The sequence below is a fragment of the Rhea americana genome, unplaced genomic scaffold (genome assembly GCF_003343005.1).
Source record: "Rhea americana isolate MKP2758 unplaced genomic scaffold, rheAme1 scaffold_65, whole genome shotgun sequence".
NCBI classification, from domain to species: domain Eukaryota; kingdom Metazoa; phylum Chordata; class Aves; order Rheiformes; family Rheidae; genus Rhea; species Rhea americana.
In genome coordinates this window covers 4188221-4203112 of record NW_028186812.1, presented here as the reverse complement: position 1 = coordinate 4203112, position 14892 = coordinate 4188221, and the positions used below count along the sequence as shown (strand labels likewise).

The 14892-nt window shown below is 36.6% G+C and overlaps 1 protein-coding gene across 1 annotated transcript in view; it reads right to left on the bottom strand.

Annotated features, from left to right (window-relative positions):
- The window catches only part of FREM2 (FRAS1 related extracellular matrix 2), a 138907-nt gene that overhangs the window by 60670 nt on the left and 63345 nt on the right, over positions 1–14892 (bottom strand). The window contains exon 3 of the mRNA XM_085320720.1: positions 749–895. Within this exon, the coding sequence (XP_085176846.1) occupies positions 749–895 (147 nt within the window). The remainder of the gene's footprint in view (positions 1–748; positions 896–14892) is intronic.

The window sequence follows — 14892 nt, the reverse complement described above, 5'->3', positions numbered from 1 at the left end:
TCTGAGTAATAGAACTTACATATATGCACCAAGCTGGTTTCAAAAACACACTTTCCATTACCTGAAGTCATAAATTTGTTCTGCTAGTGAACAAAGTTTGTTATAAAAAAAAGAAGTATTTTCCATGATTGTATCATGAAAATACTGATATTTTTGAATAAACAYTTTCAAAATTTATTTATTTGTATTTATAAAAGAACAATTTCTTCCACTATTCTTATTTTAATATCATAAATTTTATCCATTCATTTTTATAATTTTTATATTTATATTCAGTAAATAATATTTAAATGATTTAAAATTTTTTTAAGATTCAGTTTAAATAAAGTTATTTTTCGAGAAATAGCATTTTGGGGAACTAATTAGAATGACATGTGCTATGGTGAGTTTCAACTCCATGTCAGTTAACCAGTTCTGTTTATAAGATCCTTTTCTCCTAATACTGAAGCCAATAGAAATTTTAATGACTCAAATCCAAGGAAGAAGGACTGGGGCTTGGGCTGCTAAATCAAAAATAAATTGCAGAAGACCACAAAAAATACTTATGTGAAAATTTCACCATATAGTTCAAGAAATTATATAATTAACTTGATAAAAGACACTTACTTTAATAAATAAACATACTACTTTGTATCTAGTTTGCTCAGTATCATATACCGTTAAAAGGATATAGCTGCACTGATATATTTTGGGAATTAGCTTGCCAGTCATTTATAGAAGTGGCTGATAGGACTAGAAATGAACTTACTTATAAAAGAGGTTTCTCCCAGGTAACCTCTCCGTTTAAGAACAACATCAAGATATTTGGAGTCTTCATTTACTAAATAATATTCCTTTTCTAAGGAGATCCATGCCCAGTTCAGGCGAAAATGTTGATTCTTCAGCTTATTGCCTCCTGCAAAACAAAATGATAAAAATATTTATTTTTCCTTTTTGTWAAATACTATTCTTTTCTTTTGAGATTAACATATCCTGTWTTCCAGATGAGATACAYATCCTAGAGGGCCATTAAAATTCAAGCATGGCAAAGGTTTGAAACTAAGAAATGACAAGAACTCAAGGCAACATATGAAACTTCCTAGATACGGTTAAATTAACAGAAGCACAGGAAGGCCCTTATTATCCTGAAAGATCGCAGATGATATCTACCGTCCTTGGGACTGTAAGAGCAAATTTCAGTGGGATTTTATTTCAAAATTGCAAATAGAATTAATCTCTGCCACATATGAAATTAACCCATGTACCCGTTAGCCTGCATACAGAACTATTTTGTTCACTAAATGCACCAATTTCTATTCTTATTAGTTTATAAATTATATATCAGCTCTGTATGATACAACTCCTTTATGATATAGCTTTCATATCTTACTMGCAAATGGTTTCAACAAGATTAAGTTTCCCTGATACATGCCACAGTTTACAGCTGAGGTGTTGCCCTCCTAGGATTAGATGCTTGTAATTGTTGGGTTAATCACACAAGTGTGATTGCCCGTGTCATTAAGAGATTTGGAAGGACACAAATGCTTATTGGCATCCCCTTTTAATGACCTGTCTTCACGGTATCATGAATGTTCCAAACTAACAGAGATGCTGAGATGTACTTTGCAAGYTAAATTTTCAAATAGATCGTAGATCAAAATGAGTCCTCTTTTTCTTTTTCTTTGGTGGGGGGGCTGCTTATCAGTAGCACCACAGTCCTGGAAAGAAACTGAACTCCAGGGATCCTTTCCTACRTTTCTATTTTAGCTGTTGCACAACAGCTTTCCTGCAGGCTCACTGAAGATGGATAGTTGTTGTGTACTCAAAAGTGGGGAATTGAAAACTCAGTAAAGCAGTACACTCTGCTGGGGAAACTGAATGGTTAACATGTACCATAGGTTCTGGGTGACAGTTCTTGATGCTGATGGCATTGTCATTAAGTGGAAGATCAGATTTCCTCTCCAAATGATGGCCAGAATCTTCACAGTCCTTTTTCCCAAACGAAAATGGCCACATATTCATCAGCAGAAGTAGGCTTATTTTTGAAACCCAAGCAATGCAAGAATAGGGGAGGTATCATCCAAAGTTTTGGAGGGGATGTTTGGAAACCATTTAACTTCAGCTGCAAAACACTGAGTACCAGTCTGCAAACTGAGCAAGTCTCAGCCTAATCTTTTGCCCTCAGCAGAAATGTAACTGCTGTGTTTACATTTAACATGATTTGTACAAATGTAAACAGTAGTAAGTGCTTATTAGAACGACAGAATATATAGGTTTTATCTTAGTCTAAAAAAAGCATTACAGAAACAACTAATGTAAAGAGATGGTACTCTAAGACCCAGCTAAAAAAGCTACTTTTTTTTTCCCTCCAGTTTGTAAGGTAAGAGTCGAAAAGAGGTAGTAACAATTTCACTGGCTATAAAGCAAGTATTTGTACTGAATATGGCAAATTAGATTAGCACGTTTCTGATAAAATATAAAACAACTTTACTTTCTCWTGCACATTTTACCACCATCTGCTTGCTAGTTTTCCACAGTAAAAAGGCACTTCTTGTCAGTGTAGGAATTCTGGACTCCACAGATARTAACAGCGGGACCAATCAAGTTCAGTGTATCACTCCGTTCGGTGTGTTTGCCATTGCTCAGGAGAATACTATAATTTCCATAAYAAGAATAAAATAAATTGTTCAGCTCACTGAAGACAGATGTCTTCTTGGCAACTATCTTTTGTGAATGCTGGCTCATGTGAAAGGATGTAATCTGATTCCCTTCCCACAAGGTGCTGCTACAGAGCAAGATTTGCTCAGGTATTATCTGAAATGTGCAAATAAATCCCTTCAGAATTTAATACTTTTGTATAAAAGACAGTGAATAAAATAACTGAACATCAGAGAAATATATCTAAGTATTTCAGCTCACTCATGGCTTAACTACTGGAGGAAGAGGCAAATGGAAAGCTAGTTTTCCCTTTCCAGTTTCTTCCATTGTCTTCCCTTGAAATAGGCAACTTCTTCATTTATTTCCATTCTGTTTCCAGGATAAACCTCTCTATTTCTTTATGGAGCTGACTTGTCTACTAGAAAAGAAAAACCAAACAACCAAACCTGTATAATCTCTCCAACATCAAGACAACGGTACTATGTAAATGCAAGGAGGGAAATGGTTATCATAGTGTGGCGTTGCACTCCTTGCCCTGCTTCTTTCTGTTCTTTTGATCTCTATTGCTACAGAGAAGGGGGAGGCTTACAAATTCACATACCAAAAGCTGTAYTGAGCACCACAATAAAACCACTGACCACACACTAAAACCACTGACTATAATGTTAGCTAAATCTGTACTTACCTTAGCTTAACTATATTCTAATAACTCAGTAAATATTAGTGTCTTTGCATTAATTTCTTGGGACAAATGCAAGAGAATTTTTTTGTCTGTTTATCTAGTGAGAAAAGCCATGTGTACGTGTGCCACCTTTTAACACATGGGTCAATCTAGTTTGACAGAGGGATAAAAGCTTCTAAGGCACAAAAGTAAAGAAAACTGCATGACAATTAGAGGATAGAATACCTATTTCTATCTCTACTGAGAAAAAAAAATGTTGCTTCACGAGCTCATTTCATATTAGAAATGAGAAGATTAATGACAGAGAAATTATAAATACTCTGACTGAAGAAAAAGCATCTACCAGAGTTTGCATAGTTTTAGACAGAAGAGATTGCAACCATGAGACCAAAAGCAAAAGGAAATCTTACATCACTTRTTCCACTGCACAAAGAACTAAGGGTTTAAATGTGCTGTGGACACAGGCACACAAGCCACAGCTCACTTACACACATCTCTTGTGTTTTAGCTTTAGTGTCTCAAATAGTTCAAACCTAAAGCTGATCTATATTCGCATTTAATTATGTGCCTTGTCAGGCTCAAAATAATGGTATATGGCAAGATAGAGTATCTCAGAATGGTGCCCAAGGGCTTTCCAACAAAGAATGGATGACCATCGTATCTTAATTGCTGTAATTGCCTATGAGCATGTATTTTCAAAGCAGATACCCTGTAGTAGCAAAATACAGAATTAACAGCCCATCTATAGTTCAGGGATCATTTTACAGCATAACTATAACCATAGCAAGATATCTTAACACATCATTTACTTCCTCCCTCTTTTTCCAGCTCTTTCCAATCCCTACCACTGTCTGTTCATTTGTTGCCACAGACTACAGCTTTTCCTTTTTGGCTCAGCATATCTGACTCCACTGGATGCTCCATTCAGACCAGATTATCAGAACTGGCACTACCCTGTCCTTTTCCTTGCTATGGATCTCCCCATATAGCAGGTACATGAAGTATCTGAAAAGGAAAATCCACTCCTGAACTTGAGCTCAGCCTGCAGCAAAAACAAAGATATAGACACAGAGGACAGAAARGAAATTTTCTGTCTTTAGACACCTGTTTTATTTTCCAACCTCCGATTAGCCTCTTTCAGTGAAGCCAAGTTAGTTATTATGTACCAGGATAAAGTTACTTCAACAGTTTTATTAGAAGTAGAATCGGATGTGGAATGTGGAAACCTTTGTCTCCAATATTATGATTCCCCATTTAGCTGTGAAGCTCCCRGTTTCCAGCCTCAGCAATTCTCATAGTTTTTTGATCCCCACACTATTTGGTAGTCACAATCGTGGTTTGTGTAAATATGTAGAAAATAGATAATAAATAATCTTTATTCGATGCACTGGACAACACATTATATGTTATTTTCTCTTCTATGACAGAACATCAGAAATAGTGYATTTCGTAAAGCTGCCTTAATTTCATCTAGAAAAATTGTAGTATTTRCAAATATTTGCAGTAGTATTTGCAGAAGTGAAATACATAAGCAAGACCAGCATACAAAATCCTCCATTAAAATGCTCTGAATTAACTTCAGCCATGTGTGAGTTAACCTAATAATTCTATCCAATTAGAAACCCATTAAAATGCTTCATTTTTACAAGTCTTTCTCAAATGTACCGTAATGGAATCCAATCACTATAATAACTTAGTGAACTCTGCACCCTTCTGCACTCTGTCTGCCACTGTAACTCAATATATTTGCAGAACAACCAAATCCAACCCCCTAAACCAGCCCCTAGTGATTAGGAACTAAAACAATGGTTTCTCTGACTTCTCATGAGAAAACACACACTTCCCAGCATTATGGAATTGGCTTGCCTGGAGTGTAATTGCTGGTATCCAGTGAACTGCAGACAGTTTCCATCTTTCAGTAGTTTCTGTAACCTTTTTGCTTCTGTTTCATGTCTACCCCCAAGAAACAAGTTGGTATGGCTGCGTTTGCCAGTGCTCAGAGTAAACAAATGTTTGAAGTCACATAGTAGAAAAAATATTTGAAGAATACTATATAGTTGCTTTATCAGAAAAACACATGGGGAAGTGAGAAAAGACATGAATGGGAAGGCTAGACAGTGCATATTACATTTTGATCCTGGTAAAATTCAGCTAAGCATAACTAAGGAGATCTCCAAGTACAGTCGGGAGAGTCATGCTGGGTTAATTTAAGGAATTCCCAATTTGAGTTTATGCTCTGTTCTTCTGATGGAGATTAACTAGTTTCTGATTAAGAGATTAACCAGGTTCTCATTAACAGAAATAGTGAAAGCAAACATGCAATAGCTCTTCAGTCACTGCATTTCTTAACTTTACAGCAACCTCAGTTTAAATCAACCTAAGTAAAAATTAGTTTACCAAGAGGCTGGATACCTTCATTCTGCACTTCATAGTTGCACTGAGAGCCTGTGAGATTTCAGGGAAAAGCAAAACAGACAAATTAGTAAGAAAAACTTGTTATTGACCCTGGTTTGAATCGCCAAAGATACATGCTGGAACAATGTGTATGGTTAATAGCCTGTAGAGCTACTAACTAACTAACTACTGGTTAGTTTTGCAGCTGATTTCAAGGGAATCCAAAAGATCACAAGTAGGTTGGGATTTTTGCTGGAAACAAGCTCTGCAAGATGCTGAACACTTCCTCTTCCCACTTCTACAGCTCTAGTTCAGAATGGTTACTATGCAATAATTTCATGGATCCAGAGGTACTATTAAAATGCTTATGCACACATTTACGTGCATTGCTGAATCAGTGTCTTTAATGAAACCAAAGACATCAAGCAACTCTGAAAGTTCTTAGCAAGACTGAACAAACTAGAACAGAACAAATATTAYTCAAATGATCCCTCTTCTACCAATTCATCAAAAAATAAAGCTGTTCACAAAAAGACTGACTTTGATTAATCTCTTTACTGAAATTACAGTTAGGTAAGAAATTTGAATTTCATTGTTTTATATAGCCTGTATTGAGTCTTTTAGATGTATATAGTGTTTCATGTTAATATTTTAAGAAATTCATTCTTAATGTAAAAAGTTAAAACATTCAATTCAAAATTTTCAAAATGAAATGGTCTAATGGACATCTGCACAATTATTCTGCAAAATTTTTTAAGAATTTTGACTTTTCTGACCTAATTCAAGATAAAAATATCTCAGAACTTTCTCATGGGATGAGAATATTTCTTCTCTCTCCATTCAAACACTTAGTAATTGCTCAGTGTTTATGGCTGGGCAAGATGTATAGAGTACTATTCACAGAATCACCTTAGCTAATACCATCTGCACACAGTCATATTCTAGAACATGATTCATCTCACTTCAAAGTAGACATTTAAAATATGCCAGGTGCAGCCTAGATTTTCTTTCAAGAGAGCAAAGAGTTTAAGTGAAATTAAGGGTAAACTACAAGTAAACCTCTGACAGCTCATTAGGCACAAAACCCACATTTTTCAGCCATTTCCCAGAAAATACAAATCTGCAAATTTAGAAAGGAATAGATATAATATCTGGTCTATGCACATACCAAAGAGAAAATATTATATCACTTTAAAATGCTGCAATGTACACAGTGCAGCCACACAGGTTACTGGGAAGACAATGACAAAAAGATCTGAGCTAAATCTCATTGATCCAATGGAAAGATCATCATACAGTTTATATGCAAAGATTTATTTGGAAATTGAAGGTACTGACTGCCACAAGTAGCAGTTCCACATAAAGTAGATTTATTACAAGTCTCTTCTCATTAAAAATCAGARTTCACACGGCTTTCTTTCCAGAAATACTTTGTCTCACTGAATGTCAAAAGCAGTGACATGGTCATTACAGAATGTGGTCAAAACAATTCATAATCAAACTCTAATCTCTCAGGACGCATTTAATATTGAAAAAAGCCATAAGGAGACATCTAAAAGTGATGAAAGCAAGCATGTTATGGGATCAGGAAACACTACAAATAACGCACAGCATGAATATATTATATGAAAGCCTGAAGTTATGTTGTATTGGGTGAACCTGCTCTTGCCCAATATTTGAGGTCAAACAGTCCTGGGCAGGTTAGTATTTGGATGACAGACCTTTAAGAAACTGACAGGCACATGCCAAATTTCATGCTATATCAAACACGCAGCAGCTACCAGGCCACAGGAAATGAAGAAGTAAAGCTTTATTCTTTCCTGTTACTGCTTCTAAACTGATGAACAGGAAACAAAAATAAAACATAAAAAGTGTGCTGTCCATTGATCGATACTGCCTTGTTTGCCAGTCAGTTATCTGAAATTAATTTTGACTAATCAGCAGGTAGTGATCACTTCTAATAGCCTTAATTTTACAGTAATAAGGGACAAGGAAGAGAGTCAACTGTTTGGAGTCTATCCTCCCTTTTGGAGATACAATCAGGTTCAAGAGAAGCAGGACAAAACCCCAAATAGGGAATGGACAGCAGAGGAAACGTGAAAGGGGACAGAGGACAGCTGCATGACAAGGTCCCTCTAGACCTAGAAGTTGGAAGGTATCAGGAAGCTGTCTGTAGACAGCTGTATTAGTAGCACTTCACTCCTGTTAAGCTTTGCTTGTGCTATACAGATGAGGTAACTCTGTACTTTGAAATGCTGTTTTATGTTATTGTATATTGTATACATAACAGTACCACTGCTCCTCTGCAGAAAAATTTTCAGAGTGGACAAATTCGGTAGTTCCCACTGAATAATCACTACTGAAAAGCAACACATTTTTGGTCAGGTCCCAGTGCAGAGGAACCTAATCAACTGGCTTCTGTTACACAACAGGTAAAGACGAGACCTGCCACTAAATGTAGGATTCATTTAATCTACTTTTATCATTTAAAAGACAGATATTTAATTTAAGCTAGCTGTCCAGGTATAAGCAATGGAAAGAAAAGCATCTTCAGGAACTGTAGATATATCTAATAGGATGGAGTTGATTGCCCTCTGGAAGGATCTAGCTCACTCCATTGATTATGAAGGGATACTACAGAGCCAGCCAGACTGCACAGCTAACATCCAGATATCTAAAACTGATTTTCATGGGAGCACAAAGAAGAGTCCTGAGAAAGCTCAAAGATACAACTTGTCCTGAACTGGTAAATCTGCAAATTCAAACACTTTAAAATTCATCTTCTGAATATTTAAAAATAACAAAAAAAAACTATTCGATTTAGAAGAATTACTGTCTTATTAAACAATTATTTCTGTGTTGTTATTAAACTGATAATCATTTTGTGTAACTAAGTWCACATTAGAAAGATAATTTAAACTCTCTTTTGAGTAGTAAGGGAGAAAACCCAAACATACCCTCAAGCTGTCATGTCTATCATTAAACAATGCCCACATTACCTAAAGCAGAATACCTGTTTTCCTAAGGATCCACACCCTGTGCCTCTCTCTGAAGGAAAAAAAAAAACAAAAAAACAAAAAAACAAAAAAACCACACCTGGATTAGTAAGATTTCATGAATGCATGGCCTGCAGCAATAAGTAAATTTATTAGATCTCTGGCAACACATGCTTAAAATAAACTTAGTAGTCTTCAGGTTTCTGCTTACTGATTCCTTTTGTGGCGCCAGATGATGACTCCCAAAAAGCTGGCTCCAGCAGAATTGAGAGTAAGGTTTATTTTATGCTATCAGAAAATAACGGGTCTAGCGCTGCTTGCTTAGATACTGCCTCATATGGGACTTCCTTCTGGTTTATACCTGTAAGTAGTGTCACACACGCATATTAATTCACAATAAAATTACTGTCATTGAACACCCTAGTCCAAGCGTTAAATTTGAGGGTCAGAGGGTTTCCACAGACTGAGACATGAAAGTAATCAGTATGATCAGAAATGTAAACTGTGATCTCACAAATAAAAGACATTCTTTTAGAATAGAAGCCAAGAGAAATACACTTACAATAAAAGTATTATCTTACATATTGTATTATTTTAAGAAATTCATTTATTCTGAGCAAAGAATCTACCGATTCCCCTTTCTTTAAATCATACTTCCTTAATTTAGGCCCTACTACTGCAAATTACATCATATGTGCCTAAATGCTTCTCAGTACTGAGTATATGAGTAGGTGTGACCTGAAACTGAGGTCCTTAATTTTTCATAATGAATTAGAAATAAGTACTTTTTGGCAAATTAACAGGTAAACTTCTCTGCTAGTTGAACTTAGGTCTGACTGTTGAATGTAGTCTTTGCAAAGAATTCCTTTCCATTTCAGTTGACAATCCAGACTCATAAATTTCAGATTTACAGCCTAAACAAAAAATGTACAAGAGAAGTATTAAAGCYACTGTTCTTATTTGTAAAAGCAACTATAAATAAAATGGAACTGCTTTTCCATTTTAACAACTTGACTTCTGGACACCATTCTTGTTGTAACTGAATGAGCATTTATAGGAAAAGTACTCCTTTAACTCCATGTCAAAGTGATTGAACTTTTTTTTTTAAGAATTCGCTTCTACAGATTTGAATTTTGGAACCTTTTCTGTTCTGGCAACGCAACAAATAAAATGCCCGACTGACCAGAGAACAAATGCCTGGCAGTTTCACTTCATGTTTACTTTTAATTCATTTCAGATTAACTGTACCAGGTAATCTTGAATACTGAACTTTAAAAATTATTTGATTGGAGAAACTCCTTTGTGGTAGTTTTGATCTCTTTTAAGCTATGCCAACCCTATAACCTCTTGCAAGTAATTTAACTCTACTCAAGAAGGGCAAAGTAAAAACATAAAAACATACAAAATAAAAACAGCTATTATTGATATAGACAAAGACAATAAAAGGTCCTTTTTAAACCATTATAAGTTTGCCTTAAAACATGCCTTGCACAGGAGGCATTCAAAGATATTAGCTCAATAAATCATTTCAATTATATTCCTCCATTCTTATTTTCTCTTAGATTTCTAAGTTCCCAGTGCTGCCGTCACTACGCAACACAAGATGAAGAAAATTTGGGAGAAGCCTCAAATTCCTTCAAAGATTCTCATCAAAGTATAAAAAATCTGTCTAAATATCAAAATTAGGTACAAAAAAGAAAGCACTTCTGAAGAACCAAAACTCCATAGTAGTATGATCACTGGACAAGAGAACAGCCCAGGCTYAACAGAAATCTTGCAGTGGGACAGAGGAGAGAAGTGACTGTGAAATTATGACAACTCAATCTTGATAATTTTTCAGAATAGAAAAACTCCATCTTTAAAAATAACACTGTTCCCATTTTACTCAGCTTTAAAAGGGATGACAGATTGAAGTATTATTCCATGTCTTCAAGTACCAGCAAAATAGTGCAAAATACTGCAAAATCTTGATAATTGAAGGGACCTATTTAAGAGCCTATATTTGTATCACATTTGGTAAAATTCTTTTTTATAAAATCACACACTGACCTTCAAATACCAAGGTAAATTTTTTTGACGTGCCAAGCTAAATATACTTGGTATCACTCAGGCTTTCAGGAAACCCTTGATCAAGATTTCTAAGACCATGCCCCCACACGTACTCAGAAATTAAAATCCTTCGGCTTTCTCCCAGAGGCAAGGGAGGCAATGTTTCCAGCAATGGCAAAGCCCAGCTCCCACTGAAACCGCTGGCTATCGCATCCCGGCGGCTAAAGGCATGGGTTGATCTGCARTCCCAAGCTGACATATTTTCCCTTGGCTTTCGTACAGAGACGTGGGGAGGCGTGACCACAGTACTGTTAACATGCCAACTAGCACAAATGTTTCACATTATGGGAGAAAGTGTCCCCCACCCTTCCCTGAAAGGGAGCAGCACAGCACTCTCCTGCCGGGACACGACTTCAGCCTCCCTGTACGCGGCCCAGTGCAGCTGATAACATCACTGGCACGTACAGCAGGGTGCTCCCGTGGGTCGCAGCGCAGCGGGGTGCTGGCGGTGTCCCCAGGAAACCTCCTCTCGCCTCAGGCCACAGAAAGAGAGCAGCAGCAGCAATCCCAGCTACGCTGAGGAGATGGGGCTGAGCTGTCAGCTCCTGCCTCCTCCTTTTGGTTGGCCACATTAAACTTGTGATTTTAAAGTATTTTCATGGCCGCTACTGATCCTCCTGTGTAAAACAATCTACTCCAGATACATGTATCCATATTAAAGCAAGAGATGGCAGGGACTCCCTTCCTGTTTAGAGCCGAAACGATATGTGATATATAATAAAGCTTGAATCCTTTTAACATGTAACTTTAGTCATACAAATGCCCACTCTCTTGCTAATCAATTTTCTACCTGCTATAGGCCTGTCTGAGCCAGAAAAARCTTTACCACTTTAACCCTTTCAAAGAGTTGATACAGCCAACAGGTCAGAATCCTATCTTATCACTTGGAGGCTGGATTCTAGCCTTAGTTTTCCAAAGTATCACCAACAACATAACTTTTTAAAGAAGTTTATTCTTGTCTACCTAGGCTTCTTAAGCCTTTTGTTTGTAAAGTGCACTGGATGAAAACACTATATAAAATCTGAATACATAAATTTTGGCTACTATTTTTAAGCTGCAGTTCCTTCCCTCTCTCTGCCCCAAGCCAACAAGAGCAGCTCTATCAGTGTAAAAGTGCTTATCAGTTCACGTTATTGACAGCAGTCAGTCTGCCWGTTCTTGTACAACCATGAATCTGATAATTATTCCAGTTATTTTTTAGTTATCCTCCACACCAGAGAAGAAGGCAACACCATACATAACCATACGTATGTAACCAAACACAGTCTTTGCTTAAGTTCTCCAGTCCAAACTCATCCATTTTTCTCTATCAAGTTTCATTCCAGTAATGAATCTGTGATCTCTATTCTAATGTTTAACTCTATAAGAAAACTGAAAAGGATTTCTTAGATCACTGTCTCCTGCCCCTTATGGCCAAACACAGCCAGAGGGAATAACCCTATTTCTCATCACAAACTCATTAATCTCTGTCTCTGCAAAGCAAAGACTTCTTGTCCTTCTTTCCAACTTCTCAATTTGAAGAGCCCTTTGAAAAGTGGTGATTAAAGCTGGGCAATGCAGTCCAGACGATATTTCACATTTTTTTCCCCAAAAATCCAGACTCAAGAATATCAAGAGAACATATTGTGACCTTGAAAAGTCTTTGTCCAAACATATATCTAAATAATCCTTTGAACATGATTCTGACCTTCTGTTACTACATTCATRTATGTTGCAAATTCCTCAACTGCTGGAATTTGAGCATTAGCTCTGCTCTCCACCTCTTCACATACTCACGAGGTAGCTTCTTGGAAAGACAGTGAGACTAGCAGTATAATGTGATCATGGCAAAACACCTTCTTTTCACTATCAGGGCAAGCCTGATAAAAGTCCGTATGTTAAAGAACATAGGAGGGAGGGATGAAAAGAAACCTGAGAGTGTACTGTCTCAAAAACTACTTGAGGAAATGAAGACACATTTGCTATAATTTAACTAGCAGTGTGTGCTGACATTGAAAAGGTCTTTACTTGTAGTCACTTTGTTCTTTTATTGACAGATATTTCAATTTACAATTAGTAACATGCTTTCATGCACCTTGGTACATGAAAATGGGGGCAAGATACAGTAGTGCATCATGCTAGAGACATGCAAGGTAGCTGCAACTGAGCCAGTATGCCTACATGGCACAAAGCATAATGCCACAAAACTCAGGTCCTGCCAGAATCAAAGCTGTTGCAGTCCAGCAGGCTGCTAGCCCTACCTAGCCTTGCTGGTTGCTGATTCTCGAGCAAGTTGATTAAGATCTACCTTGAGMAACTCAGTAAGGGATTGTGCTGCTCTATACATGGAAAAGTTTTATTTTGGTTAGYGAGAAAAAAATGAGTTGGGCAGTTTTTAGCTTGGATTGTCTCAGAGTTTTTTTTCACAGTGTGCTTTACAGGTTGATGGATAAATTCTTCTCTTTCCTACCCATCTGTGGTCGTAAAAAGTACTTTCTCTCTGGTCTGTAATCACATGGCCTCCTTGTGGTAAATTCAGTTATTGCCTACAYGGATATATTGGCCAAGTCTTCCATTTATTTCAAAGTTTTCATTTAACACTGCTCAACAGCTAGAGACAAGCAAAGGTCCCAGAAAGATTTGTCAGACAAATTTACATGCAGTTTTCACACTAGGRAGCATCCTCACAGAACTCCACTTTCTCTGCATCACTTTTTGATAAACAGAACAGCAGCTGTTTAAAGGTATTGGAGAACATGATGGAAAACCTCATTCCACTGCTGTGAAAAGTCTCATTTGGACTATGATTGATCTTTTCTTCCTAAGATATCTCAGAACACTGACTGGTACTCAAAAATTGCTGGATAATGAGAATCACACAGTGTATTACATGGGAAAATCATAGCCTTTTAGGTTAATCTTTTGCTCCCTTATCAAATATGCCACGTGTTCTGAATAAAAAAAATGTTATGCGTAAGTACATGGAAACYCCACATACTGATTACTGATTTGCACTACATGTAGGTATTACTTACAGAGATATTTATAATTCTGGTAATAATCCAGAAAAACACATAAAAGTTTGAACATATCCATTAATAGCTATGCTGTATTTCATCTTTAAAGTAAACGTGGTCTCTTTTCAAACCATACAGAACTGAGCAAGACTGGCTTTGTAACATCAACTTTCCACTTTCTGAGGACTGATACAACTGACTGTAAAAGCTTTGTGCGTGAAAAAGCCTAGAATTAGAATGTCCAGAGGACAGTATTCTGTACAAATGAAGTCAGATTTAGTATGAGCAAGTCTTTGTGCAAGTAGACTAGAATACATTGACAGGGAAGTCCTTATATCTTGCAGTACTGCCATTTATGCACTCCTTCATGCTGAATGATATGGTGAAAAGAAGCTATGGTGAAACCAAAATCAAGGACAAAAGAACTAAAGGGATATCACTAACACTACTGTTGGCATATCAATCATCTTTCATCATTTCCGAAACTGACTTTTCTAATTAGGAAACTATTTAATGTCCAGCATCTGGAAAGCAGGAAGGCTGACTTCATTTTAGCAGAAGAAAATCACTGCACCTGTTTGTTCGTTCCAAATCCTAAAGTATATGTTCTCTCTGCTCTGTTTCCTTAAAAGGACATACCACTTTGAAAATATTTTCTTCTCACAGATGGTCCTACCTGCCATTTTCCAAAATAAAACAACTGCCCTGCAAGGCAATCCTTAGCAGAAAAGGACTCTAAGACCATTCATCTCTTTTGTGCAAATACTGTACCATAATTACAGTTCTAATACTTCCTCTCCATATACTTTTTTTAATATCTCACATATTACCAAATTGAATCTTAATTTCACTTTGCTCCATAATTTCAACTGTCTTAGTGTCAATCTGACACAACTGATTTGGGTTTGATTTAAAATCCAGCCTTCTCAGTAGCTTTCAACAGGATGCAAGAAAATCCACCTATGGAGCAGTAAATCACAATAAAATGTGATATAAGAAAGGAATGTTAGGAGAGAAAAGAAAACCATTTGAAAAAACAGAATAAGTTTGAACAGGAAATAAAATAATGGTTTCCTAT